The following is a 27445-nucleotide window of genomic DNA, read 5'->3' on the forward strand; positions in this document are numbered from 1 at the left end:
TAAAAATACATAAAATAAAGCACACAAAAGAATTTATTTACTAGTTTAAGGAAATATCACATTAATGCTAACAATCTTAAAGTTAAAGCCCTATTCTACAATTGAGTCAATATACCATTAAATGTCGAAGCTATGTTATCTGATCATTGCACATCCTTTTAAGTGTGACGTTCCTCTATCCATGCATAAGTGTTCATCACCATTGCTTAGTGACAACATAGACCCAAATGCAAATATGCAATCGCTAATCCACTTATCACTATTATTAAGTACTCATTACCATTGCTTAGTGACAACATAGACCAAAATAATTGGATCCACTCATCATTGCTAATAAATATGATGCCTTAATGCAAGTAATTAAACTACACCAAAATTAAGCTTTAAATGCAAATTTACAATTGGATCCAATTATTATTGCTACTAAACTTCGTGCTTTGAATGCACGTAATTATAAACCAAAAATGACTACTATATTTTTCCTTTCAAATTTGGAATTCTCAATGGTAAAAATCTTCAAAGTATAAATAAGCCAAAAATATCCGTATCCCTTATCTACACCACAATCAAGCTTTAAGAAACCAAAATCATTAAAAATTTCTCAATTATGGGGGCATGCCACCTAAATATAACATTATCTACTCATTCAAAACCTAAATTAAAAATACTAAATTGAATAAAGTAATATTTTATTATTTAAAAATATTTTAATTTAAAATCATTACAAAAAAATATTTTGGCATTAAAAAAAATATTCCAAATACTAACATTCTATATTTTAATAATATTTTAAATTTAAAATATAATTTCTATAAGTCAAATTAAATACATCTCTACTTGCATCAATGAGAGGGACTACCCAAGGTTGATTATGTATAGTTAAAAATTGCAAAGTTCAAACTGTACAAGAACAACTTGAATTGCCATACTTAATATGTACACATTCTATATCTATACAAAATAAAGAATGACATCCATATTATTAAATAAATGTTAAATGTAAATAGTTAGTAATTTTATTTATTTATTTATTTTTATTTGATTTTATTATTATTTTTTAAAGTAAATATTTTGTTTAAAAAATTGTCTTACTATTACTTACAATACTTATATTTAAATAGTTTTTCAAATTGAAAAATTAAATTTTAAAAAATTATATTAATATAAAAAAATTATAAAACATTTTTGGTAAGTACATAAATTGAACCACAAAGCAATCTCTACAATACCTACTTTGATGGGGACTAAAAATTGGAAAAAACGCTAGTAACATAAACAATTCGCATGTACAGTGATGTGTGGTTTGATGGTAAGTCAAACGGGCCAAGCCTGGGAGACCGAAGTTCAAATCTCATTGAGTAGATAATTTCTGTCCCATAGGCTATCTTTAGCCTCGTGGACGTTAAAATAATTTCTTCTTCTTTCTTCTTCTTCTTCTTGACCTGCTGTGGTGGCGGCTAGAGAGACAGACCCCCTCCCGCGGGTCTGCTCTTGCTAAAATCATAAGATCTTAGTATACCCGACTTGCAGATGGTTAGTTATGCTCTTGGTGTTATTAAAAAAAAAACATAAACAATCCGCATAAAAACCTCACAATGAAGTTGTTCACCGAATTCGACAATTTAACGAAATTCAACAACATTAAAATTTCTACAATTATGAATAATCCTTGTAATATTTATACACGGTCCTTTGCAATTTCAAGGAAAATAATATCCGCCGAAAATTTCGACCTCTGTCGTTCTATCCGCACAAAAATGGAAGTCGGCCTCACAATTACCACGCCGGTATGTTTCAACTTTCTCCCATCTCCTGGTTCATTTCGATCTTTGTTCTATATTTTAGTCTCCGGAATGTTCAATTTTCAATTCTTCGCTACTCACGATACTTAGCTCCGCCATCCCGGAGATTAGAACTCGTGACATTGTCATTCCAAGTGCTTGAGTTGGATTCACTAATCACGGACTTTCTCTGTGACAAACCTGCATAATCCACAGTGCCACACCTCATATGCCTTAGCCAGCCAATTCTAAGGAAACGGGAAAATTGTTGAAGCCAATGAAACAGATTACACAACTCTTTCAAGGAAAATTTACGGTGACGATGGGCCTGGCCACCCTTTGCTAGCCATAGGATATAAGGGGGAGCCTGTGTACTGTGGTCACATTAATCCCAAAAGGACTAGGTCAGCCTCGATGGGCAGGCCTAGCAGTGAGTTAGAGAAGGGAGAGCTGGTCACATGGCTGACCTTACGAACCTCAAAGCCCAATGGTCATGAAAAAAATATGATAAAATTGGCTGTTAAATTGGGCAATGAGGGTTTTGTGAATTTTGTTATTAATTCCTAAAAGGATATTAAAACATCATAGCTGGTCTCTCTGCTCCCATACACATGTTTATGTTGATCTTTTATAAAATTAAGAATAAACAAATATTAACATGCTGGCCTTTAAAATCGAGATGGCCATTGAGGTTTCCATCAAATTCGTCAATGCTCAAGACAGGGAATTTCTGTTTGTTAAATTGGGCAATGAGGGTTTTGTGAATTTTGTTATTAATTCCTAAAAGGATATTAAAACATCATAGCTGGTCTCTCTGCTCCCATACACATTTTTATGTTGATCTTTTATAAAATTAAGAATAAACAAATATTAACATGCCGGCCATTAAAATCGAGATGGCCATTGAGGTTTCCATCAAATTCGTCAATGCTCAAGACAGGGAATTTCTGTTTTTCTTTCCCAAATGTTTTCTGCTGACCAAGGATCCAATCATCCACGTAGTTATTGAGGATCTAGATTTGCCGGAATGTTTAGTGTGTCTCTGGTTTTGCCTCACGGTGGCATTCTATATGCGACATTTTTTTTTATAAATATAATATGCTTTGTAGATTATTGTTCCAGTAATATAAATTCAAAAGCATATTAAAAAAATTGCAACTCATGTTGATTTTTCTAAAAGATAGAATATACTTAGTTAAGTTATGTGGTCTTTGAAGTGCTTTGAAGGCTTTAAATTCCATCTCATGGGGATTACCTTTACATGTGTTGAGCCCTCAACAGCCTCCTAAGTTCTGGGCAAAACTTGGGGTCCCACTTTTCTGTCATTGGTTAGGACAGGTTTCTCTTTTTGGGGTTACAAATTGACTTGGGTTTTTCATTGCCTTGCTGTATCAATTTTTTCTTCCAATTAGTCAAGTTAGATTGGTTTTCTTTTTTCACTGGTTCAGTTTTGATTTAGTTATTTTCTATGGCCTTTTTTTTAAAGTAAAATTCTATTAAGCTTCAGAAATAATTATCAAAGCAATTTAAGGTTTACTCTAGTCTACCACTTGGGAAACCCAACTGTAACAGAACCACAATTTTTCCAACATCTAAACAAACTGTTTCTAAAAGTTTACAAAAAAAAATATAAAGAATGTACTGCTTGGCTAAGAAGCCTGATCTAGTAACTCATTTGGAAAGCAAAGACTGACAAAATTAACTTAAAAAACCATAATAACTAGAACTGTCATATGGATATGGAGGATCTGAACCTTCCACTGCAGTGGGCTCCTTGCTGTTGTCAGGAGACCATCCAAGATCCGGGGGAGGCCCATATGGCCTTGAATACAGTCTAGTATCTTGTCCAGGTTCCTCATCGTAAGCTGTAGCTCGTCCAACAAAACAAGGATTTCCTCCTTAGCCTCATTTTGATCTAACAATATACATGTATTTGCTGTATTGACCCTTGGTATGCTCAGTATTAGGCACCCAATCAGGTATTTTCCCAAGCACTTCAGAGTCTGTCATATAGGCATGCTCCTCGGCTATGTCATGTTTCTTCCTGAATAACCTGTGGAGTGTTAGCTCAATATATCTGTGCTGAACTTGAAGCTCTTTGCTGATCTCAAAAGCCCCCTTGACATTGAAGTTAGCACCCCCCTGTCGACTCCCAGCACATTGATGAGGCATTGGGAGTCGGTGCTCGAGAACAAAAGAAATGCATGGATAGAGAGGAGTGTTGCCTAAGGAGGGTGCAAAGATCCCACACTCATGCTAGAGAAAGACAAATTCGTTGTCTTCACTACATTTTCAACACTCCCTCTTAGCGAGGAAGGGATTCTGTACAACTCCCAACTTATCTCTAAAATAGACGAAATTGCCTCTTGCCAATGCCTTGGTCAAGATATCTGCTGTCTACTCCTCTGTTGGAATGTACGGTAGTTTCACTATCCCTTTTTGCACACAGTCCCTGAGATGATACTTGATCTCAATATGCTTGGAGCGATCATGAAACCCTGGATTCTTAGAGAGTTTAAGCAACTCTGATTGTCACAGTGGATCATAGTGGGCTCCATCTTCTGCTTGAAAAGTTCCACAAGCAACTTCCTCATCCAAATAGCTTCACGTGCTGCCAAACTAGTAGCCATATACTCGACCTCTGCTGAGTTGAGTTTAACTGATCTCTGCTTCATGCTGAACCAAGAAACAACTGCTGACCCAATGCTGAAGACGCACACTGAAGTACTTTTTCGATTTGTGGAGCTCCCTACCCAATCTGCTTCTGTGAAGCCCTCAAGCCTCACTCCATCAACTTGTCTGTACCATAATCCGTAATCTACCTTGCCTCTAAGATATCTCAAAACATGCTTCACAGCAAGTTGCAACCCAGTGAACTTTGGTAGGATCCATCATGAATTGGCTCAACTAATTCACTGGAAAACATATGTCAGGCCGTCTGTTAACTAAGTACATCAACGACTCAATGAGTTGCCTGTACAACATGGCATCTACTCGCTCTGCTCTACTAGCATCCACCTTTCTCCAGTTTGTGACTAGCGGTGAGGTCATGGGCCTGCGATCCTGCATGTGAAACCTCCTAAGGATCTCTATAGTGTACTTCCCTTGCCCCAAGAAGCTTTCCTCGTCATCCTGCCATACCTCCAACCCAAGGAATAGTGCATAAGCCGTATGTCCATCTCAAACTCTCTTGCAAGATTTTCCTTTCAATCTTGGATCAAGCTGTGTGCTCTAGTCAAGTTAAGATCATCAACATATAGCACTAGAATGAGCAGAAGCCCTCCAACCGTGATGTAGTACATGTTGGCATCTGCCTCATTCTTAGTGAAGCCCAATCCCTGAAAGGTAGCTGTCAATGTGAGCGTAGCATGCTCTCGGTGCCTACTTGAGCCCATAAAGAGCTCTCTTTAACAAATAAACATGAGTGTCTCTGCTGAAATTCTCAAACCCCTCTGGCTGCTCCATATAAATCTCTTCCTCAACCACCCTGTCGAGGAATGCTATCTTCACGTCCATCTGGTGGATCTTCCACCCCATCTGAGTTGCAAGTGCCAGAATTTTCCTGATGGATGAATCACGTGCCATTGGAGTGAACGTATAGTTGGTCACCTTTGACTTTATCACATGCATCAAAACTTTCTCAAAATTATTGTCCCTCTCAAAAAAAGAAATTAATAGTAGTTATTTTCCTCTTATCAATCTGTCCATTAGACATAATCATGTATCTAGCTCTTGCCTAGGAAGCATAATGCTTATCTGGTATTGCATCAATCTCTTCAACACATGAAGGCAAACCTTGATCCTAAGTTTTTCAGAGGAAGGGGCTTTGTATCTCATACCATTGAAATCTATTTCTTAGAAGAACTCGGAATTTCTTATCACTTTATAAACAATTTCATCGACAATATTCTTCCATTTGATACTCTCAATGGTTGGCTGATAATTGGGTAGGGTGTTTCTTTGTGGTTTGGGGAGTGACGAAAATACTTTAGGGAACTTGAAGGAATACATTAGAGGAACAAAGCATTTTTCTGACCATATACACTACAATCAACAGGAAATATGCCACACTATCTTATGTTCAATACCACCTCGAACATGCATATATTTATACTCTTTGGTTGCTTGTGCAACAAGCTATAGAATAGGTTGTTGACAGTGCTGGACCTGCCAACATTCAGGGGATCACCCTGGTATGAAGTCCCAATTAGACATCACATCGTTTGGTGTGGGAGTCCCATCCGGTATGATGGCCCGATTGCCATTATCTTAAGGATTTGCCTCAACTCTTGCTTGTTAGCACACGAGAGTGGTCTGCTTTGTCTTTGAGAAGTGAGGTTCGCGTGCTTGGTGATTGCAAGTGTTACTTGTCAATGGTTCTTTCATTGTAGAGGGAGAGGGTGAAAGTGAGTCCCAAATCGGTTGGGAGGAAGTCCCAACTCTGCTAGGAACACACAACACAATAGGACGTGCACAGCTTCGGGAGGAACAATCCACACGAATGCGACAGTCACAGTACATAAGGGAAGATAACACGTACAACACTCAGCGGATGAGTCTGCGTGAGTGTAACGGTTGTTATAGCGAGTTTTATGTGAAAGATCTGTTTGGTGTTCGGGGGGGATAGCCACCACGGTCAGGACAACGTTAACAACATATACAACACATTTTCATTAATAGATTATGTATTACAACAAGTGAATTAGTTCAAGTGTGAAACACAGGTTAAAGCAACATGCATCACAAGTGTTCAAGATTAGTCTTACAACAGTTACAATACATGTGTGAAAACATGTTGGTCTGTTAGCAGGCTTTTGAATTAAGCGAAAGTTCCAAGACACATTGTTACACCATACATCACTAACTCCATGGGTGCGACGTTGGAGCCACTACTTACTCCTCAAAGAAAAGATTACCAACTCTCTTGGCTATGTGGGAGGAGCTGAGGTGAAAAAGTCCTTTGCATGTACAAATGAGGAGGTATTTATAGCCAAGGGTGAAACTAACCATTGTGGCTGTTCGACTACCCTCATGATTGTTTGACTTCCAAGACTCTCTGTACAACAAGTGGGTCTCTTAGACTTCCACGTTACATTACATTGATAGACAGTATGGCCCACAGTAGAGATGTGGATGACATGACTCATGACATGACTCGACATGACAGTGCTGTTACATTCGTGCTGTTGCTAGTGTGCATGTCGAGCTGCAGTGCTGTTACATTCGTGCTGTTGCTAGTGTGCATGTCGAGCTGCAGTGCTGTTGGGTGATGTATGTCCTCATGGTGTGTCACAACTTCACCTCCGCATGGCAAAGTCGTAGAGTCTTTGATGGTTGTTGGTTCGCTTGATGTTGCTTTTGCACGTTGCTCATTGCTTGTATGTTGGAAGGCTTGGTAGGTTCGTTTGTTCGCGAAAGGTGCACATTTGTCCGTTCGTGAGCACATCTTGCATGTTTGCTCGTCCGTCCGTCCGCGAACACATCTTTGCATGATCATTTGTTCACGAGCACATCTCTTTGCATGCATCGTTTGTTTGTCTGTTGGTGAACTTGTCCCTCTGCATGTGCTCCCTTCGTTCATCCCATTCGTCGTCACACCATGTTTGTTTGTGTACCTGTTCCTGTAGTCACTCATGACGAGACGACATCAAATTCGAAAACCTCCTAGTCTACCATGAGACGTGATCATTTCGGATGCAGGTGACCGGGAGAGGCAACAAGGTTGCGGGGCGGGATGGAGGCTCCGGGCACTGCTAATGAAAACTGCGCAAGAGTCACAGGGTGATGAAGATGGGCAATTCGGATCGACAGTGACTGCCTGCGAGGTCTAGCTCAGTTGGAGGACAAAATTGCGCAGTTTTTGAGGGGGACAGTTCGGGTTGCAGGAAGGCTGGGCAGGCAAAATTTGCGCAGTTTTCGGAACGAGCAGGCAGTGGGAGCTTAGCAGCCAAAATTGCGCAATTCCTGGAGGGAACTGGCAGCTGGCTGCCGGGACACTTGTAGCAAAAACTGCGCAATTCCTGGAGGGAACTGGAAGTTTGCTGTTGGGTCATTGGCAGCAAAAACTGCGCAGTTCTTGAGGGGAAATGGCAATCAACTACTAGAGCTTGGCAGCAAAAATTGTGCAATCCCTGGAGGGAAATGGCAGTCTGTTGCCGTGAGCTATTGGTGGGAAAAACTGTGTTGATGCTAGGAGGCTGTCTTGTTGATCACCTTTGCGCAGTTTCTGAGCTGAGCGGATTGCTGGGCAATAGAGAGCTTGCTCATGAAAATTGCGCAGTGTTTTGGGTGAGCAACCGATCGACTATCGGGAGGCCTCGCTGGAAAAACTGCGCAATTTTCCGAGGGAGACAGGGACGGGCACTAGGTGTTTGTTCAGCCCGTCTGCGCAATTTTCTCAGTCAGCGAAGCAGGCAAGGTCTGCAGCCTCTGTGCAATTTTTGAGGGGAGTGAGTCCCGGGGTGGCTGCCGGGTCAAACTCTTTGGTTGACCAGCATGAAGGTGGATTAATTTGCTTGCGGGCAATGTAGCTTGCATGACTTACTTGGTGCTTCTGCGCTGTTCTGGGTGACAGTCGATCAAGTCGATAGCGGGGTGATGGTCCGGCTGTCAGAGTGGAGTCGGTCGTCAGAACTTCAGCAAAAATGACTAAGTGTGCGAATGAGTGAAAGATGCATATGTGATCCTACAAACACACACTTACATGACTTGATGACGAGACGACTCAAACCATCCAGACACACATGTTCAACATGATTGACCGACGGTACAAGTGACAAGCGCGACACTTGTGATTGATCATTGGTCGACCGTGATGACGCTTGCATGACAGTGAATGTGACTCCGTGTATGAGTGCGACAGATGTTTTCATAGCGAACACAACAAGTATACACGAAGCAAAGACCTTGAGCATGACCAGGACATGGTTGCAAGCATGACTTTGACAAAAACATGCAAAAACTTGGGTAAAAAGAACAAGCAAGGCGGATGCGAAGACTCACACGAGCTCACGGAGTGAATCGAAGTGTGTGCAATCATCAAGCGAAACTCTCAAGGGAGGCCCCAAAATTGGGTGCACGCCAAAATTTTGGAGGGTGGTTGTAGCCACTACAACATTTGGTGATACACTGGTAGAATTCCAACTTCTCTGTTTTGGTTCATTGATAGCACAGGGCCTTGGTCTTTCGGGGAGTATTGAATTGCTGTGCGTACTTCGACTTCCCCATTTACTCCATGGACATACATGGTTCACCTTTTGCCAACTCAGTCAAACACAGTCAAAAGTTCAGCTTGATCACAGTGTTTCGAATTCGTGAAGGGTAGTTTTTCTCGCGAGTTGAAGATTTTCAGAGTATAAGTTTTCATCTTTGGTGTTGCTCTGCTGCCAGCAGGCCTGGACAATACCCCAGCGGAGTCACGCAAGAACACATGCATTGCTTCATTGCCGGTGAGCTTGGTTAGTACCCTGGTGGAGTTGCATGCTTCACCTCTCTGTGCAGAAAACCTTTCTCTTCTTTCGCCTTGGTATTTTTTTAAGGGGATTGTGCATAGGCACTTATTTATTTTTGGGGCGGAAGAGGGATCCCGACTTATTGAGAGCAGAAGAGGTTGCTTCTTCAGAGAAGCATGTAAGTCCTTTGACATAGGTTTGCTCGTTTAGATTTTCCCCTTCTCCGTTTCTACTAGTTAGAGGAGCTCGAACACAGAGCAGAAGACTGAGTACAGGCATGGGGCTTCCCAGTGTGGACACAGGTTCATGGTTGGACCAAAACTTCCCTTGCAATTCGTCTTTTCTGTTAGGACTTCATTAGCCGAAGGTTATAACCAAACACAAAGAAAACGAACACAAGATTGGCCAAGTGTTGCAGTGTCACAAGTCTTCATATTTTAGCCACATACTCTATTCAAAAGCCATAACGTAATGGTTGGCAACACTTATTTCCGGAAACAAAAATAGTAAGGTATCAAGCAAACAAAATTAACGTAAGCAGAACAAACAAAATAAAACAAAGACAGTAAGCAACGCTAACAAGATGAAAACAACAAGCAGCAAGCAGACTATGTACATGGCACGAGCACGGCCCAACCTACTGGAAGCAATGCTTGAGATCTTGGCCGTTGGCAGGAAGGTTGTCAACCCTCCTGTCAAGTGATTGCAGATGGTGTGTGTGTGTGCCAAGCTTCTCACGGACCAGTATTAGGCTACCGGGTTCTGCTACCAGAACTTGGTGGTGTTCCAAAAGACCTTTAAGTGAAGACGACACCACTGCTTCAGATATTGCGTGCAACATAGGCTTAGATGATGGCACGGGGTAGTTGTTTTTATTTTGGGAGCGGTTCAAGTTTCTGAAATCAATGCATAAGCAGATTTCCTTGGATTTCTTACATGCAGAACTTAAATTAGAAACCCATGTATGATGACGAACTTTGTAAGTAATCCAATCATCCAAAATCTTAGTCAATTTTTTCTGTATAAGGAGTTCAAATGACATATGTGTTTTACTTGGACTTTGTTGCAATGGCTTGGCTCTTCCTTTACCTGGAATCCCGTGTTGGATTACTCACGTTTAATGTGTACTCAGGTCATCATCTGCCCATGCGGACACATCCTGGTATTGTTTGATCAAGCGGTGGTGTGTAGTTTGTACCGAGATTGACTGTCTTCGGATCGTGATTGGTTCCGAGGTTGCTCTATTCGTTCGTAGTGGTGGACCTGTGGGTTTTGCTGTTTCTTGGCCCTTGACAAAAGTTTTGCAAATCATAGAGCTTGTTGAGAGAAACCACACACTTGGGGATGGGGTTGCCTTTCTTGCTAAGTTGCATAGAAATGGATACAAGAATGGATATGGATACGGGGTTTGAAACGGATACGACAAATTTTCAAAATATCAGGATATGATCCGGCAAGGAAACGACATGCATATATATCTATATCTATATCTATATATATATATATATTACCATTCATCTTTTAGAATCTAGAATCTATATCTAAAAATGCATAGTCATCGTCATGAATTCAACATAAACAAATCATCATCATTAATTCAGCATAAACATTGTCATCATCATTAGTGATTATTATAACATTCAACATATTATCATCATCATTAATAATGTAATCAGAAATGCTATAGCGTTTGTGCTTTCGGGTCCAACTCCTTCAAAGAACGTGTCATGCATGGCAGATGATATCTATCTTCCTTCGATGACAATTAAAAAGCCCATGGGATCATTGGGATATTTCATCAAGACCTATTTGAACATTTCAATCTTCTCAATGTCAGCTTGGTCTCATGACTATATGCAGGCACAAGATTGGCTAGAGAAGATTTGTTATATTGGAGGGATTTATGAAATCAAGAGCAAAATCAATGACACTTAACAAAACCTTAACCAAAATGAAAATTAATCGCTCAAATAAATCTCTTTACGAAGACATTCATCAAACCCTTTTATTTGCATTTTTGAACATCTATCTTTTTCTTAGTAAGAATCCTTGATAAATATACGAAGTGTCGTTGTTTCTAAAGATTTAGAAAAGACTTTATGAGACTCTGTTTATAGTGAGTTTATTTGCAAATTTGATATCTTCATTTTTATTATTTATTTATGGGTATACAAATTTTCAAGCTTTTTAACATTTTAAGGGTGGATTTTGATCACAATTTTCGTATCCAATTCCAAATCTAAAGTTTCTGATTTTTTGAAACAGTACAAAAACGTTTTTACAGCGTTTCGGACAAGAATCATATCCGTTTATGTATCGAGAACGTGGATCCGCGTTTCCGGAAAATTCTTTAGGAGTTTCCAGCAACTTAGCTTTCTTGCCTTCCGCTGCAGTTTTCAGGGGCTGCTTGTGCTTACCTTCATCAGTTGTTATGTCCTTGAAAGCATCAACACTGTTCGCGGGGTGTAGTATCACTTTGAGTGCGACCACGTTGAGGTTGATGGTCCTTTGTAAGCTCAACACGAGTGCTTCGTACTCAGCAACGTTGTTTGTGCACTTGAACTTCAAGCAGCTTGAAATCATGCATTTTCTGTTGTTTTGGGCGACTGAGATATACTCAGTCCTTGAGCCATCATGTGTCTTTGATTCGTCAAAATCCATGGCCCACAGCTTGTCTATACAGACTGTTTGACATGCTAGTACTGCTGTTACTATTGTTGCTACTGCTACTACTACTATTGGTACAATGCACTGTACATGTTTCATTACCATCAGTTGGGCAAGGAAGGAGTCCCAATTGCATGTCTGGTGGGGTTGGAGCTGGCTGTGCAGGATAACACCCCAATGTTGTTTCTAGGAGGCAGTTGCCAAACATGAGTTCTGCGAAGGCCAATGGTTCATTCTCACCGTTAAGGGGGGTAACATTGTGCTTCATATACCTCTCGGAAAATACCCGAATTTGGTTGCATTTGCCCTTGTACGGAAGCCACATGTGTGACCAATCTGTAGCAAAATATCCGTCTAGCTTGCTGGACCAGTCTCTGCTGAGTAGTAGACTGTATGCTTCCGATATATCCACAACAACTATGTTGATGCATTGGTGGACTCGACTGTCATGAGATAGTCAGATGATCACGTCTCATAGTTCACCAATGGCTGGTACCGATGTTCGATCAAGTTGGATGATTCGCGCGGATGTCTCGCTCCATTATGCATTGATCTTCTTCGCAATGGAGAGTGGCATGACGTTGGCAGCTGCGCCAGAATCAACCAAGCAGTTGTGAACATTGTAGTTAAAAATTTCAAAGGATAACAGGAATGGAGGGCAACCTGAGTTTTCTTCTTCCATCTGGAGCGTGTTGAGCACAATAGAAAGTGATCCGGGAGGTGTGCTTGCTCCCTTGCTGGTAGAGGCTGTGCTGTTCGTTGTTGTTTGTCCCAATGTGCGCAGCAAAATGTCTCACTGACTCTGGATCTTAGCTAACTCAAACAAACTGATGTTCGCCCGATTTTTCTTCATGTCATCAACAATGTTGTAGTCCAGAGGTGGTAGACTCACTGAGGTGTCCGGGGTAGAACGGATGTTCGTGTCGTTCGGCGGGGTGTTCTGTAGTTTGCTGCTCATGGAGGCACTCTTGTCTGCCGCTGTCTTCCCGGACTTGTTTTGTGTTTTTTGCTTTGGGGCAGCCGGTGGATCGACCTTCCTCATCAACAATCTCATCTTTTCTTGTGCTTCCCCAAGTGTAAGGGGAGCCCCTTTACTCCTGAGATTATATCGATTACTTTGCTTTGGGGCTGCTTCTTGGTGTTTGTATTGGACATTGCTTGCGAGCACTGATACGCATTTACCACATGCCCAGAACTTGATGGTTCATCAGGTGCAACCTCTTCGTCATCATCAGTGTCTTCCGGCTACTCTGCATATTGTTTTCTGCATCGAGTGTATGACTGCATATAGAGCTTGCGACTCGCTTCCATTCAGAACAAGAATCCTCGGGGTGATGTTCTTCGTGGAATCAATGTTTTACAACTCGGACTCGGACTCGGACTCGGCCGAGGATCGACTCCGACTCGGACTCCGACTCGGTAATGACTCGGCCGGCTCGATTTCAATGACTCGGCCGTTGTAAAAAATACATTAAATATTTATTTTTTTTATAAAAAAACATAATTTTAAATATTTTAAACATAATTTTAAAGATTTTCATTCAAGTTTCCAAACACACAACATTATAATATACATGGAAGACAACATATGATCAAAGTAGGCTCATGAACCAATCCATTATATCAAAATGGTACGGTGGTACCCAATGGCAATAGTAAATACATAGTCAACTGTAGTCTGTCATACATGATCAAAGACTCAAGAGTCAAAACAAAATACAAATAACCAAGGAGGCTAGTAGCTACTGCCAGAGGAGCCAAGATCATCTCGACCAATCTCTGGATCATCATCATCAGAGTCAGACAAGGGGCCCCATCAATGACCAGTACTGGCTACTGCTAGAGTTGCCAACATCCTCTAGCTCAGTGTTACTTGGGAGCAGGAGCGGAAGTGGGGAGCGAGAGCGAAAACGGGAGCAGAAGCGACATTTTCAGAAGCTCCAGGTTTGAGAGCGAATCCCAGAGGAGTTCAACAACCAATGTCACTAACATCAAGGTACACAGAGGGATTGGTGCTCTTGATTAAATACGAGTTCCATACCCTAATACATGACAAAATTCAATGGAAACATTGCAATCCTCCAATCCTAAAACCCTGAAAAAATGATAAGTCTGCTGGATTTTGAATGAAATCTAAAATTCTACTTTCTCCATATGAAATCCAATGAGGCTGGAACCACTCTTAAACATCCTGAGTCATTTCATGGTAATGTTAAAAATTTAAGTAAAAGGATGAAAATGATGATTAAGGAGAATGTCACTTTTACTTTAAGAATTTAACATTACCATGAAATTTGAACATCATATCAATACTAGGAGAGGGGAATGGACCCCAAATAGCACTTAACCAATTTAGAAAACACCTTGGAGTCCCCAACAATCAACCAAATGTTAAAAAGTTAAAAAAAAAATAGAAAAATCGTTGTTTCTTTGGGTGACTGGCTGAATTTAATGACTCGGCCGAGTAGATGTGCAAAACGGCCGGGTTGACCGAGTCATGACTGACTCGGCCGAGTCATGCAATAACTCGGCCGAGTCAGTCATGACTCGGCCTCCCGGACTGGTTTTTCTACCGGGTCACTCCTCAAGGCTTCAACTCGGTTCGACTTGGCCGTTTCGGTTTCGAAACGGCCGGTTTGTAAAACAATGCGTGGAATGTACATAACTTGGGATCTGCGCACTGTTCGACCTGGAACACAGATTTCTGCGCAGTTTTTGGAGCGAACCGGTAGCTGCATGATGAGCTGCTTGCCTACTTCTGCCTGGGCGGATCGCTGCTTGCAAATGTGTCCATTTTCTGTTGTTCGAGCTCGGACACTTTCGTAGTCAAGTTCTTGACGAGGCGAGTGAGGGTTTCAATATCATTTGCTTCCTTGTCTCTACCCTTGCTCGCCATCGCTTAGGATTTCCTGCTCGCATCTTTGGAGTCCTTTGCTGGTTCATCATCCTTGATGACTCCAATCGCGCGCAGGTCTTTCTCAACAACAATAGCCTCTTCACAACTTTCCAAGAGTGTTGGTTTCGTAGCTCGCTTGACGAACTGCACAATGCTAGTCAGCGGTGCGGACATGTAGTAATCAACAGTGATGGAGTCATGAGGTTTAGTGTCCGCTGCAAACTTGTTCAATATGTGTGTAAACCTTTGATTGAAGTCTTTTACTTTTTCTTTTCCCTCCATTTTCAGGTTTCCCAATTCTTTGAGTAGCATGGCTGGGGTCTTGTCATCAACAAACTTTTCAAGGAACACGAATTCACCCCAGTTCTGTATAGAGTTCGGTGGAAGGTTGTGATACCATGCAGCTGCGCGACTGTCCAAGGTACATGGAAACAATCTACATGCTACGTCGTCATACCGTACCTCAAGGGTCTGCAAATGCAGGTAGAAGTTGTCCAAGTGATCTTCCTTCACCGTGCTGTCAGGGTTAAACTTGATGTTCATTCTCTCCGCTCGCTTCGGCATCTTGTGCAGAACAGCCGGGAGAGCCAATGGTCCCTGAGTCATCCATTCTAGATTTGGGTTAGCCATCTCTTCTTTTTCTTCTGCGTCCTCTTCCTCTCTTTCAAAATCTGACGGTTCTGACTTTGAGTCTGTTGGTTCGTCTCCACCTCTGCCTCCTTCGCTGCCTTCCCCTCCGCCTCCTGTACCGGAGTCTGATCCCGAGATCGCAAGAGTGTCTTGTTCGCCTTGTCAGAAGATCGAAGGTTCCTCTCCATCTTCAATAGTTTCTGCCAGACCTTCAAGTGTGGCAAGGACTGCTTCTTCCACTGATGATACAACAACTCCTGTAGGAGTGGCTTTTGGCTTCCTTGATGCGTATGGAAGATGCTGTATGCTTGGGATCAGTCCAACTGCTTTCGCGAATTGGCGAGTGATGGGACGGACAGAGCGAAGTTGATGATACAGAATCTCGTGTTCAATCTTGGGAGGTGAGGAGTAACCAACTGCAGAGTCGTGCGTAGGTGAGAGGGAGTGCGAGTTACTGCCTTGACCAAATGGTTGATGAATGAGTGTGAGAGGATGTTCAGCCATATACAACTGGCTGCCCTCCTAGCACCAGAAATGTTGACGGTGTTGGACCCGCCAACATTCAGGGGATCACCCCGGTATGAAGTCCCAACTAGACCTCACACCGTTTGGTGTGGGAGTCCCATCTGGTATGATGGCTTGGTTGGCATTATCTTAAGGATTTGCCTCAACTCTTGCTTGTTAGCACACGAGAGTGGTCTGCTTTGTCTTCGAGAAGTGAGGTTCGCGTGCGTGGTGATTGCAAGTGTTACTTGTGTCAATGTTTCGTTCATTGTAGAGGGAGAGGGTGAAAGTGAGTCTCAGGTCAGTTGCGAGGAAGTCCTAACTCTGCGAGGAACACACAACACAACAAGACGTGCACATCTTCCGGAGGAACAACCCACGCGAATGCGGCAGTCATAACACACAAGGGAAGATTACACGTACAACACTCAGCGGATGAGTCCACGCAAGTGTAACGGTTGTTATAGCGAGTTTTATGTGAAAGGTTTGTCTGGTGTCCGGGGGGATAACCACCAGGGGCAAGACAATATTAACAACATATACAACACATTTTCATTAATAGATTACGTATTACAACAAATGAATTAGTACAAGTGTGAAACACAGGTTAAAGCAACATCCATCACAAGTGTTCAAGATTAGTCTTACAACAATTACAATACATGTGTGAAAACGTGCTGGCCTGTTAGTAGGCTTCTGAATTAAGCGAAAGTTCCAAGACACATCGTTACACCATACATCACGAACCCCGCAGGCGGGACGTGGGAGCCACTACTTACTTAAAGAAAAGATTACAGACTCTCTTGGCTATGTGGGAGGAGCTGAGGTGAAAAAGTCCTTTGCATGTGCAAATGAGGGGTTATTTATAGCCAAGGGTGAAACTGAACCTTGTGGCTGTTCAACTACCCTCATGACTATTTGACTTCCAAGACTCTTCATACAACAAGTGGGTCTTTTGGACTTCCACTTTACATTACATTGATAGACAGTATGGCCCACAGTAGAGATGTGGACGACATGACTCGACATGATAATGTTGGTACATTTGTGCTGCTGCTAGTGTGCATGTCGAGCTGTAGTGCTGCTGGGTGATGGATGTCCTCATGGTGTGTCACAGCTTCACCTTCGCATGGCAAAGTGTGCGGAGTCTTCGATGGTCGTTGGTTTGCTTGATGTTGCTTTTGCACGTTGCTCATTGCTTGTATGTTGGAATGCTTGGCAGGTTCGTATGTTCGCGAAAGGTGCATGTTCGTCTGTGAGCACATCTTGCATGTTTGCTCATTCATCCGCCCGCGAACACATCTTTGCATGATCAGCTGTTCGCGAGCACATCTCTTTGCATGCATCGTTTGTTTGTCCGTTGGTGAACATGTCCCTCTGCATGTGCTCCCTTCGTTTATCCCATTCGTCGTCGCGCCATGTTTGTTTGTGTACCTGTTCCTGCAGTCACTCATGACGAGACGACATCAAATCCAAAAACCTCCTAGTCTACCATGATAAGTGATCATTTCGGATGCAGGTGACAGGGAGAGGCAACAAAGTTGCGATGCGGGATGGAGGCTCCAGGCACTGCTGATGAAAACGGTGCAAGAGTCACTGGGTGATGAAGATGGGCAATTTGGATCGACATTGACTGTGCGCGAGGTCTGGCTCAGCTGGAGGACAAAACTACGTAGTTTTTGAGGGGGACAGTTTGGGCTGCAGGAAGGTTGGGCAGGCAAAATCTGTGTAGTTTCTGGAACGAGCGGGCAGTGGGAGCTTGGTAGCCAAAACTGCGCAATTCGTGGAGGGAACTGGCAGCTGGCTGTCGGGACACTGGCAGCAAAAACTGCGCAATTCCTGAGGGGAATTGGCAGTCAGCTGCTGGAGCTTGGTAGCAAAAACTGTGCAATTCCTGGAGTGAACTAGCAGCCTGCTACCGGGAGCTGCTGGTGGGAAAAACTACACTGATGCTCGGAGTCTGGCCTGCTGATCACCTCTGCGCTGTTTCTGAGCTGAGCAAACTGCTGGGTAGCAGAGAGCTTGCTCATGAAAACTGCGCAATTTTTTGGGTGAGCAGTTGGTCGACTGTTGGGAAGCCTAGCTGGAAAAACTGCGCAATTTTCTGAGGGAGACTGGGACGGGCACTGGGTGTCTGTCTGGCCTTTCTGTGCAATTTTCTCAGTCAGCAGAGCAGGCAAGGTCTGCAGCCTCGGCGCAATTTTTGAGGGGAGTGAGCCCCGGGGTGGTTGCCGGGTCAAACTCTTTGGTTGACCAACATGAAGGTGGATTGATTTGCTTGCGGGGAGCGTAGCTTGAAATGACTTACTTGGTGCTTCTGCGTTGTTCTGGGTGACAGTCAATCGAGTCGATGGCGGGGTGATGATCCGGTTGTCAGAGTGGAGTCCGGTCGTCAGAACTTCAGCAAAAATGACTAAGTGTGTGAATGAGTGAAAGATGCATATGTGATCTTGCAAACACACACTTACATGACTCGATGACTCGATGACTCAAACCAGCCAGACACACATGTTCAACATGACTGACCGATGGTACAAGTGACAAGACACTTGTGATTGATCATTGGTCGAACGTGGCGATGCTTGCACGACAGTGAATGTGACTCCGTGTGTGAGTGCGGCAGATGTTTCCATAGCAAACACAACCAGTACACACGAAGCGAAGAATTTGAGCATGACCAGAACATGGTCGCAAGCATGACTTTGACAACAACATGCAAAAACTTGGGTAAAAAGAACAAGCAGGGCAGATGCGAAGACTCACACGAACTCACGGAGTGAACCTGAGTGTGTGCAGTTATCAAGTGAAACTCTCAAGGGAGGCTCCGAAGTTGGGTGTAGGCCAAAATTTTGGAGGGTGGTTGTAACCGCTACAACACAGGCTTACACCACAAATTATATGGTAGGATCATTGGTTATAACTTATAACACATTAAGCAACTGATGGCGACATATCATTAACTACCTGACTGAATGATGGAGATATGCCATTAGATGTTGATGTTGATATTTTTTATTTTTAACTTCTTGCTGACATTGGAAATTGAGGATTTGCCCCTGCTGTAAGCTTTCAGCACCAACTCCAGGACTGATGGGTATGACTTTGAAAGAGGGAATAAGTTCTATGTGGGTGTTTTAGGAAGTGTTTGTTGAGTGTGGGGGCATTGTTACGTTAACAGCACAGCTTAATCCTATATTAAAAGCAAATATACAGCGGCAGAAGGAAGCGGGTTCACAATTGAGGTGTAAGAACTTGGTGACAGTGTATAAAGACCTTAGATATTATGATTTCATGCTAAATGTGGTAGATTTCCTATCGTATTTATAGCACTGGTGATGGAGCTACTGACATTACGCTCTTGGTACTGGGTGCACCTCAGGTACTCTGCACTCTGAGTGTGAGCGCATCTATAACTCTGCTGTAGAATATACACTTTACATTTTTTAGATGCTGCATTAATCTTGTACTCTGCAGTTTCATTTCTGATGAATGTGATCATTCTTTTTGCAGACAAAGTTGCAGTTTTCTAGATGCAGTTGGCTTCTTACAACACAGGTTTCAAAGCGAAATAGATTGGGGAACCACATTTGTATATGGAGACAAAGGACACATAATCATGTGTGGATTGCTTCAAGTGAAAATTACCGTGGTTTTGGACCTCAACCTGTAAAGAAAGTAAAGGTAATTTAGTAATTTATCAATATGAGCTTATGCAGAATTGCCTGAGATTTGGTCTACACGTGTTCCTTCTTTTATGCTCTTGCTTACATTTTTCTATCAATTAAATCAGAATCCAGCAAAATGGCAGTGAATTATTGTACCACTCTAATATGAAGCTAGGGCAGATGTTTATTTTTTCGAACATTTTAGACAAATGGCACTTGGATAACAGTTTGCATATCTTGAAATAAAATTTCTTGTAGTTATTTCTAATAAAAATAGTCAATTTATTCTCTCTTGAAAATGTAATGAAAAGGGAAATTGGTTTCTATTGCTTCTTTGAAGCTAAGCACAAAAGCTTCTACATTCAATATAGAGTGATGCATGATTGAATAGGAATTTCAAATGTAGTGCTTGAACAAGTTTCAGATTTCTTTCCGGGATGGAAACATAACAATATGTCAGTGAATTCCTGTGGGTGATCATAAGGGTTAGTGTTGGAGATTTCGGAGTACATTATATTTATTTCGCTATATGTGTTTCTTGCATGTTATTTTTGCTAGTTTTTGCAGAATCTAGTGTTAGAAAGAAGGTTGGAATTCCAGATGCAACTGATGGTTAAAAATATTGATGGAGAAAGAAAATTCATTAAATGATGAATTTTATTCCCCTCTGACATTTTGTCTTAATATGCTTATTCAGAAAAGTGTTGGCAAACCTCCAGGAGAAGAGAATGATGTTGTATCAAAGGCACGGTACACTCTCTAGCTTTCTACAGGAAGCTCTTTGTGGATGGTTTATTCACATCCTAAGAATGTATACTTTTTACTTTTGAGTTTGTTTCAGACAACTAAATCCAAAGTAGTTTTTGTAGTCATTATTGTAAATTAATTTAGACGGTTTATTCACATCCTATGAATGTATAATTTTTAGTTTTGAGTTTGTTTCGGACAACTAAATATTAACTATAATCGACTTTTCTTAGTCAATATTGTAAATTATTGCTTGAAATTTTCATCTGGCACATATCAGCCAACGACATTGACAGTTTAGTCGATAGTTAATGCAAGTATATTTGCGATAAATGCAAACTGGAAAAGTTGACAGAGTTCTGTGTAATGTCCCCATTTTAATTTCCTCTATAGTACAACCTGGATGGGTTTCTAGGGTATGTGATGGCCAGGCCGCAGGAGCAGGTTACATCATCAGGGGTTCCTGAGGGGTTTTGAGGAGTTTTTACGAGATTTGATGGCATTCGCTTGGCGTATTCCATCATCCACACAACTTGCCTTTTGTTTTGTTGCACTATGACAATTTTCATGACACGGGGTTATTACTGGGCCTGACTTAATTAATTACGTTTGAGGTGGCATTCCGGGAACAATATTTGATGGAATAGCTCAATGTAATAGCTTGTTGAAATTGGAACGACAAGATCTACAAGGTGGGGTGATGAGAAGAGACTTCCAATGGCCAGATGAAGCATGGTGAGTGATTTACCGATTTCCCAGATTAAAAGTGACTTTAATTAGTTAGTTAATTAAATTAAAAAAAAGGGAAAATAATTAATTGAAGGAAAAAGGCTAAAAGGGACTGGAGAAATAAAATTAAATTAAAAAGTCACTTAGATGGAGTCAAAGGGGAGCTTCTAGAATAATATTAAAATAATCAAAATAAGACACTTCTAGAAGCTTGGAGATCTATCTATTGAGCCTTTAAAAGGAGGAGTAGGAGATCATTTGGAGATATCTTGGAGTTGAGCATTTTTCTTGTGGAGAGGTTTGGAGAACCGAGAGTTCCCAGTTTCAGTTGTAGCCCCAGGACGAAAACCCTCTACTGATTTAGTGAGAATGGGTGAGAACCCATCTCTTCCATTGATGAATTTATTCAGAATTCATAGGAGCTCTTATTGGTTGCAGTTCTATTTTGGGAGGCCAGATCAAGTGTTGTTGTAGTAGAACTATGCTAAGGCCAGATTTCAGTTGGAGGATCCCATCTCAGAGATTCTCCAGATTTGTAAATCAGTTTTATATTAATATGAAATAACACTGAGATTTCCTACATCCGTAGAATTCCTATTCTTCAGTGCAATTTATATTTCCTTGTTTGCCGTTGATTTTCGGGATTAAATTGTGCAATTTGTTTATCAAATTTGCGGCAATATTTTTCTTAAGCAAATTTTTGAGAAAACTATAAGAAATTTGTATTTGGGATATTACATTTTGGATTTGAGGCATTGTTGTCAAATTCTACCGTCAAAATTGTTGTTTAATCTTAATGTGTAAATTTTCCAGTTGCAATTCAAACTTTCTTAGAACAAGTAAAGGTTTAGAATCTAGATCACTTTAACTGTCAAGTAGAGCTTTCGATTTAGGTACTCTTACACTGCTGAAGTCAATAGCTTGCCTAAGTTACAAGTAGAAAGAGAATAAATGGTTAAGATGCAAACTCTGAGTTACTGTTGGAATTTCTAAGTCTCATTGTTAGAAATCCTTCATGTACTTTCTGATTTATTTCGGCCTACTTGTTCTGTTTAATTAGCAAGTTATTTACCATGTAAATACTGAAAATAAATACAAGTACATGCTCAACACATTACAGATCATCAACTGAAGGAAAAACAAGCACACAAGTGACACCGTTGTTTTTGGACAAATGTCCTCGTAAAAACCCAATGCGGGAAAACTGGGCAACTATCTGAGGCTTTTATTATTAAGAAGTTTCAGAATACAATCTAGGTGCCAGAAATGGCTCACCCAACAGAGAATTCCCTCGGCAGTAGTACCTCTCAGTTGGAGACAGATATTCCGGCTAAAACCCTGGATGAACAATCCCACAACTCTCAGCTCCAATCTGCCCCATGAAATCTCCAGCGTCTGCCTCTAGGGACTGCGTCAGCCTCTCTGGCCCAATGTCACCCCAACTCGCCCTGCGTCAGCCTCTGGAGGCCTTGCGTCAGCCTCTAGAGCCTCTACGTCACCCACGCTGGCTCTCTCTGGCACTGCGCAGCTCCTAGCTGGCTCTGCGTGGGCCCTGACTGGCTTTGCATGGCCTCTAGCTGGCTCCACGTCCTTGTCTCCTGGCTTCTGCGCTGATGCTCTCGGTACCCTCTCTGCCTTTGTATTCATCGCCCCTCATCTGCAACTCTGATCACTCCTTCGATTTCCTCAGCAAGCCCTGCCCCAGAAAATTGAATTCTTGATCAACTTGGTGTGTTCTCCAAGTGATCCTCAAGCCTCCTCTTATACTTTTCTTGTTGACAATTCAACGACTGAGATTAAGTCCCTAATCAACAACTAAAATTAGCTCTGGCTTGATCCATGACTTCTGGACCCTTCTAACACAATTTTATATTAATTCACATTATTTTTTTATTTTCCCTAAGTATAGACTTAGGGACTCCATTAAAAATATTAATTATTTTAATATCTCCCAAACTGTTTAGAATCTGCCCAAACTAGTTCTGGGTATTGGAGATCTCATGTGCTTTAAACTCTCCACCAATTTTCGTGGCTAGAGCACATCTTGTGCTACCCCAAATCAACACTCCCTCTTTGCGAGGACTGTGCTCTAGTAATACTCCTCACTGAGCATCACCTTGATCATCTGACATCGGTCCTGGTGCTGATGCTAGGCTTGCTACCCAACATCACTGCTGCATCATGTACTGCTACCCGTGACCCTGACACTGCCACTGCTGCATTCGTACGACAAACCCACTCATCATGCTGCATCATGCTGCCCATAGCACTGCCATTGCTAACTATTGCACTGCAACACAGTTAACGAGAAGTAAGTAACCGATCTCCCAACTTTGAGATCTCTGTCAGGCTAGAGACACCCTCGATGCTGAAACTCCCTCTGTCGCTGACACGTGCCCCTTCTCTGACCTCTGCGCTGTTGCAATAACTCCATGCATCTCGCATTGATGCCTCACACTATCCTGGGAATCTTGCATTGTAGCTCCCTCTGTCGCTCTATCCACATCCATCTCTACTGACATTCGCCAGTACCGCTACTCCTCTTCGGGGCTCCCGCAGCAAGATATAATCCAAGAGGCTGGGTACCTCGAGGATCCTGCCCCTCATCGCCTGTAGTTCGTTTGGCTACAACTCGATGTCTCCCCACTTCCTCTCAAGTGGTGTGTGAACACTCATGCACAATCATCATCTGTCACCACTTCCTTCTCCGCTCTTGCTGGCGCAGCCTTGGTCTCGAAAGCCTCTCCCTCGCTCTTCTTCCTCGGACACTGGCTCGCATAGTGACCCAGTTCCCCATAGTGGAAAGATTTGACCTTGGAGAGGTCCTTCTTCTTCTGTTTCTCCTGCTTTCTCTCAGATGCTAGGGAAACATCCTCCTCTTCCTCCTTGATTTTGACCCCTTTGCCGCTGCTTCCCACCTTGGTCAGCCTTCTGATCTCTTCGTGGCGAAGAGCCGATCACAGTTCCTCCCAATCTGGAAGGGTCGACCTGCCCAGTATGCTTTGGACAAACACCTCCTAGTCTTCTGAGACTGCGTTCAGGGCTGTCCTCGTCTTCAATTCTTGATCCGGCGTGGCCCCTATGGAAGTCAACTGATCCTGGATCTCCTTCAATCGATCGAGGAAGGTGTCGATCTGTTCTCCCTTCTGCATTTGGTATGACCGCAATTGATTTTCTAGTAGCATCTTCCTCTGCACGAAATTACGCTGATCCATTTCGTCAGGGCCTCCCACATCGCATTTGCTGTTTCCTTCTCGGCAATATGTGGTACTACATGGTCCTTGACCCCGTCAAGGATGATGCTATTGGCCCTCGCCATTGCCTCCTCGTATTTGTCATTCTCAACTGGGTCAACTGGGATCGCTATTGTCTTCAAGGTGAAGTGCTTGAGATGATCCTTGTCTAGAACATACAAGATTTTGGCCTTCCAGACTACGAAGTTTGAGGCTCTGTCTAGTTTGTCCTGGTCTCTTACCTCGTTCACTGCCATTTCACTGCTCCTCTACTTCCCTTCTGGAAGTTCTCGGTGTGACTCCCTCTAAGCCTCGATTTCCGTCCTGGAAACCCCTCTGTCATTGTCGTGATGCCCCCACTCCGATCGTTAGTGCAAGGCACCATTGATCCGGATTTCTTGGCTAGAAATCCTCAGTAGCAACTCCCTCCTCCTTGGTCTTGCCCTGTTAGGTACTGTTCTGACCACAGTACCCCACCAACTTCACTCCACAACTTACCCACAACCTCCTATGCCTCAGTGAACTGAAGGTTAGAGCTTCTAAGCTCTGCGCAATCTTGGCACCAGCAAAATCTGCACCTCCTGGCCACGGGCGTCAATCCTTCCTGACTGAGAAAGATGACCGGGCACTGCGTAGGTTAGGTTTGCTCCCTTCTGCCACTGCGCTGATCCTCCTCCCGGCTCAAACTTGATGACGCAGGCACTGCGTCACCCCTTCCTTGCTGCTTCTCCGCTAGGAACAACTTCTGTCACTTGGGACAACTGTTTCTGCAGCAGCCGCTTTGCTCAGCTGATGCCCTCAGTTCCCCTGTCATCTGCAACCTCGCTCTGATACCATGTTGGATTTTCAAAGTCTAACTATCAGAAATCCTTCATGTACCTTCTGATTTATTTCGGCCTACTTGTTCTATTTAATTAGCAAGTTATTTACCATGTAAATACTGAAAATAAATACAAGTACATGCTCAACACATTACATATCATCAATTGAAGGAAAAATAAGCACACAAGTGACACTGTTGTTTTTGGATTAATGTCCTCGGAAAAACCCAATGCGGGAAAATCGGTGTAGCTATCTGAGGGTTTTGTTATTAAGCAGTTTCAGAATACAATCTGGGTGCCAGCAATGGCTCACCCAACAGAGAATGCCCTCGGCAGTAGTACCTCTTAGTGGGAGACAGATATTTCGGCTAAAACCCAGATAAACAATGCCACAGCTCTCAGCTCCAATCCGCCCCATGAAATCTCCAGCTTCTACCTTTAGGGATTGCGTCAGCCTCTCTGGCCTAGCGTCACCCCAACTCTCCCTGCGTCAGCCTTTGGAGGCCCCGCGTTAGCCTCTAGAGCGTCTGCGTCACCCACGCTGGCTCTCTCTAGCACTGCGCAATGACTAAGATTAGATCTGGCTTGATCCATGTCTTTTGGACCATTCTAACACAGATTCATATTAATACACATTAATATTTTATTTTCCCTAAGTTTAGACTGAGGGACTCCATTAAAAATATTAATTATTTTAATATCTCCTGATCTGTTTAGAATCTGCCCAAACCCTTTTTGAGTATTGGAGATCTCATGCGCCCTCTCCACCAAATTTCGTGGTTAGAGCACATTTGATGCTACCGCAAATCAACACCCAATCTGCACTTTCTTTTTCCAGCTTGGGTGTTTGACATATACCTTTTCCTCGATGAAGTAGACGTCATAGCCCTTGCCTTGTAGTTGTGACACGGAAAGTAATTTCATCCCCAATCCTGGTACATGCAGCACATTTGTGGCATGGAACCGCTCTCCCGATTTTGTCTGAAAAGCTGTGGTACCCTTTCCTATTGGAGTACACTTTGCCTTGTTCCCCATGGTGGTTTGAACGTTCATCTTCTCTTCTCGATATTCCAAGAAACACTCCCTGATTCCCATCATATACCATGAGGCTCCACTGTCTATATACCATACTTCTGATGATGCAGCACTAGTCATGCATGCCACTTCTTCTTCCAGCCTGGAAGCCAACATAGAGAAATTGAAATCTCTTTCTCTTGTGTAATCTTCTGAAAATTTGCGTGAGTCCCTTGAGGTGGATGCCTCTGCATCATGGTCTCGACCCATAACTGATTTTCCCTTTCTGTCTCTGATTACTTGCTCTGATACCATGTGAAAATTCTATCATTGCGGCAACTGATTTACTTTTCCTACTTATTTCACCATAAGTTATTCATGAAATTACTTCAATAAACGTTAAAATAAATACTGCTGCAGATATCACACCGTAATTCAGAAACAAACATATGCAAAAGAATCAACACATTGACAGTTATTTTGGACTAATGTCCCCGGGAAAACCCAATGTTGGAAAACCGGTGCAGCAAGGGAGGATTTTATTATTCAACAATTTTCTAGTACAACAGGGTGCCAAACTGGCTTACCTATAGATAGACAATTTTTCTAGTACTTTTTTTGAACCTAGCGTCAGCCTTTTGACCTTTGCGTGACTTGAAATTCTCTGCGTCAGCCTGTTGAGACTCTGTGCAGTTTCTCTGGCCTTGTGCGTCACTCTTGCAGCCTCTGCGTGGATGTCGCAGGCCCTGTTGGCTTTGAGCAGTCTCTTCTGCCTCTGCGTGGCTTCCTCTGGGCCTACGTCTGCCTTTTCTGCCTCTGTGCTAATCTCTTGTCTCTCTGTTTCGTACTTGCTGCCTCCTGACTGCTTTCTAGACCACTGGTTCAATTTCTCAGCTAACCCCGCTCTAGAATTTGAACTGACTGGTCTCCCTTAGTGTGTTTTCCAAGTGACCTTCAAGCCTCCTCTTATACTTTTCTCATTGACAAATCAACGACCGAGATTAAGTCCCTAATCAACATCTAAGATTAGTTCTGGCTTGATCCATGACTTTTGGACCATTCTAACACAGTTTTATATTAATACACATTAATATTTTATTTTCCCTAAGTTTAGATTTAGGGACTCCATTAAAAATATTAATTATTTTAATATCTCCCAAATTGTTTAGAATCTGCCCAAACCCTTTCTGGGTATTGGAGATCTCATGTGTTTTAGCCTCTCCACCAATTTTCGTGGCTAGAGCACATCTGATGCTACCCCAAATCAACATTACTAGAGCACATTCCTCGCTAAGAGGGAGTGTTGA

At 42.5% G+C, this 27445-nt stretch overlaps 1 protein-coding gene across 2 annotated transcripts in view; it reads left to right on the plus strand.

The window, feature by feature from the left end:
- Positions 1-1654: 1654 nt before the first annotated feature.
- LOC149172520 (uncharacterized) overlaps positions 1655-27445 on the plus strand; it is a 399406-nt gene continuing 373615 nt past the window's right edge. Inside the window, exons 1-3 of one of the 2 annotated variants that reach the window (XM_089427737.1) lie at positions 1655-1787; positions 19440-19610; positions 20292-20344. In XM_089427737.1, coding sequence (XP_089283863.1) covers positions 1659-1787; positions 19440-19610; positions 20292-20344 — 353 coding nt within the window. In that variant the 5' untranslated portion in view covers positions 1655-1658. The remainder of the gene's footprint in view (positions 1788-19439; positions 19611-20291; positions 20345-27445) is intronic. The other variant, XM_089427736.1, reaches the window with a different exon arrangement.

Source organism: Pinus tabuliformis, chromosome 4_2 (genome assembly GCF_031772625.1).
Source record: "Pinus tabuliformis cultivar Carrire ecotype Pingquan chromosome 4_2, CPIR1, whole genome shotgun sequence".
NCBI lineage: Eukaryota > Viridiplantae > Streptophyta > Pinopsida > Pinales > Pinaceae > Pinus > Pinus tabuliformis.